This window comes from Vanellus vanellus (genome assembly GCF_965231255.1).
Source record: "Vanellus vanellus genome assembly, contig: HAP1_SCAFFOLD_53, whole genome shotgun sequence".
Lineage (NCBI taxonomy): Eukaryota > Metazoa > Chordata > Aves > Charadriiformes > Charadriidae > Vanellus > Vanellus vanellus.
In genome coordinates, this window is record NW_028128477.1 from 895,964 (window position 1) to 898,594 (window position 2,631).

A 2,631-nucleotide genomic window follows, 5' to 3' on the forward strand; every position below is an offset into this window, starting at 1 on the left:
TTATTGTCGGTGAAACAGCGTCCATTGGGCCAGTTTCCATAGGGCATCCTTGAGCTCCTGGTTCCTCATGCTGTAGATGAGGGGGTTCACTGCTGGAGGCACCACCGAGTACAACACTGCCACCACCGGGTCCAGAGATGGGGAGGAGATGGAGGGGGGCTTCAGGTGGGCAAACACTCCAGTGCTGATAAAGAGGGAGACCACGGCCAGGTGAGGGAAGCATGTGGAAAAGGCTTTGTGCCGTCCCTGCTCAGAGGGGATCCTCAGCTCCGCCTTCAAGATCTGCACATAGGACAGTATAATGAAAACAAAACACCCAAATACTAAACAGACACTAACTACAATAAGCCCAACTTCCCTGAGGTAGTCTGAATGAGAGCAGGAGAGTTTGAGGATGTGGGGGATTTCACAGAAGAACTGGTGCAGGGCATTGCCCTGGCAGAGGGGCAGTGAAAATGTATTGGCCGTGTGCAGCACAGCATAAGGAAAAACACTGCCCCAGACAGCTGCTGCCATGCGGACACAAGCTCTGCTGCCCAGGAGGGTCCCGTAGTGCAGGGGATGGCAGATGGCAATGTAGCGGTCATAGGCCATGATGGTGAGGAGAAAATACTCAGCTGAAATAAAAAAGAAAAAGAGAAAGAGCTGGACAGCACATCCTTCATAGGAGATGGTCCTGGTGTCCCAGAGGGAATTGGCCATGGCTTTGGGGAGAGTGGTGGAGATGCAGCCCAGGTCCAGAACAGAGAGGTTGAGGAGGAAGAAGTACATGGGGGTGTGGAGGCGGTAGTCGCAGGCGATGGCGGTGATGATGAGGCCGTTTCCCAGGAGGGCAGCCAGGTAGATGCCCAGGAAGAGCCCGAAGGTCAAGAGCTGCAGCTCCCGTGTGTCTGCCAATGCCAGGAGGAGGAAGTGGGTGATGGAGCTGCTGTTGGACATTAGATATTTCTTTTATGGGGGCTCTGTTAAAGGAAGGAAAAGACAGGAAAAAGTCAGGACAGAATTCTATGAGCCCATATACTCCATTTTTCATAGATATCACCCCCAGTTGAAATGCATTTTTTATCTCTGGGTGGTGCTGGCTGAGTGTGGTGTGAGGAGCAGCACCTCTGCCCCTGTGCTGCTGAGGAGTCAGCCCTGCTCTGCTGCAGTGGGTACAAGGGAGCTGCTCTGTGACAGCTCCAACCGTCACAAGGGGTGTCAGATGTAATCCACCTGTAATGGAAAAGTTCAATATTTGCACTCATGGCTCTCCAGAGGGTGGGCTGCAGAGCAGAGGGTTAGCATGTCCTTATAAATTTTTGCCTGTGCTTTTTATTTTCCATGATAACATCTCATGAATGTAGAAATCCTCATTTTGATGACTAATCATGTTACGATTCTTCAGACGGGACAGACGAGTTCAGCTCTCTTTGGCTTAAAGCAGAGTCAGGAGAGCTGCACTGTCCTTCGGGGTTTTGCCCATCTGCCCTCTGCTTTTGTTTCATCTGCCTTCAAGATGACTCCACACACAAACTACTTTTTAAAAAATACCAAACAGCTGAACTCATATGGGATGAGGGGAGCACTGGTTGAGAGGGCAGATCTGCAATCTCTTCCCTGTCCCAGTGTAGAGATGGAGCTGTGATGGAGAGAGCAGGACACCACCCCTCCCCGAGAGAAGCAAAGCTCTCTGAGAGGAGACTGCCCACCCCCGAGGAAAGGCTCAGCACTCCCCAGGACCTGACGGCAGCGCTGTGCCTTGCTGGGGGCAGCTCGCAAGCCCCACAGGACCGGCAGAGCAGGCAGTCGGGGTGCCGCAGAGGAGATGATGTGAAGAGAGAGTGCGCTCAGGTCCCAGCAGACAGCGCCCAGCAGACACCTCCATGGAGGAGCCCAGGAGAGCTGGCTGAAGGCAGCCTCCCCCCGGGCGTGTTGGCAGTTTCCCCCCGGCCCTTGCCCCTGTCTCTGCTGCCTGGGGCTGTCCCTGCCAGGAGCTGTTGCTCTGTGCCCAGGTCTCCCCCTGCCAGTGCCCCAGAGCCCATCCCACCCGCTGGGTGCTCAGCTCTGCCCTGCAGCCCCCTCCCAGCAGCAGGGCACTGCACAGGGACACCTCCCTATGTGCGGGTCCTGAGGAGTGGAGCAGATCCAGCCTGATGCTGCAGGCAAAGGGGATGCTGGTGCTGTCTGTGGGTAGAGGAGTGAGTGCAGGCACTTGATGAGGTTTGTGGCAGACCTGCTGATCCCTCAGTGTCACAGTGACAGCTCCTTTACTTAGGAGAAAGCTGCGAGCACAGAGCCTGGAAAGGTCTTTGTCTTTAAGGTAGCCCCTGCCTTGACTTTCCCCTTGCAGTGCTGCCTCTGCCAATGTTCTGGGGGTGGTCAGCAGCTGTGAGCAGCCGTGACCCATGCAGCACCCTCTCAACGATAGAAAGACCCTGCCCTGACAGGGGTCACTCCTTCCTCCCACAGCTTCTCCCCACAGAAGCTCCGTGGGAGCTCCCCGGGCAGGCAGAGAGCTGACCCTGGCAGGCGGCAGAGTCCCTGCCCGGCACACAGCCCCCGGGCTGCAGGGACCCTGCTGGCAAGGACAGCCCTGGCCAGCCCTGCCTGCATGCCTATCTTCAAAACCCCAGAGCCATCCCTGGGAGA

General features: G+C 56.0%; 1 protein-coding gene across 1 annotated transcript; it reads right to left on the reverse strand.

Moving 5' to 3' along the window:
• Positions 1–939, reverse strand: LOC309684357 (olfactory receptor 14I1-like; the record flags this gene model as incomplete). The annotated part of the gene is made up of 1 exon (XM_082500284.1): positions 1–939. The coding sequence occupies one exon, from the start codon at positions 937–939 to the stop codon at positions 1–3; it is 939 nt and encodes a 312-aa protein (XP_082356410.1).
• Between the last annotated feature and the right edge of the window lie 1,692 nt (positions 940–2,631).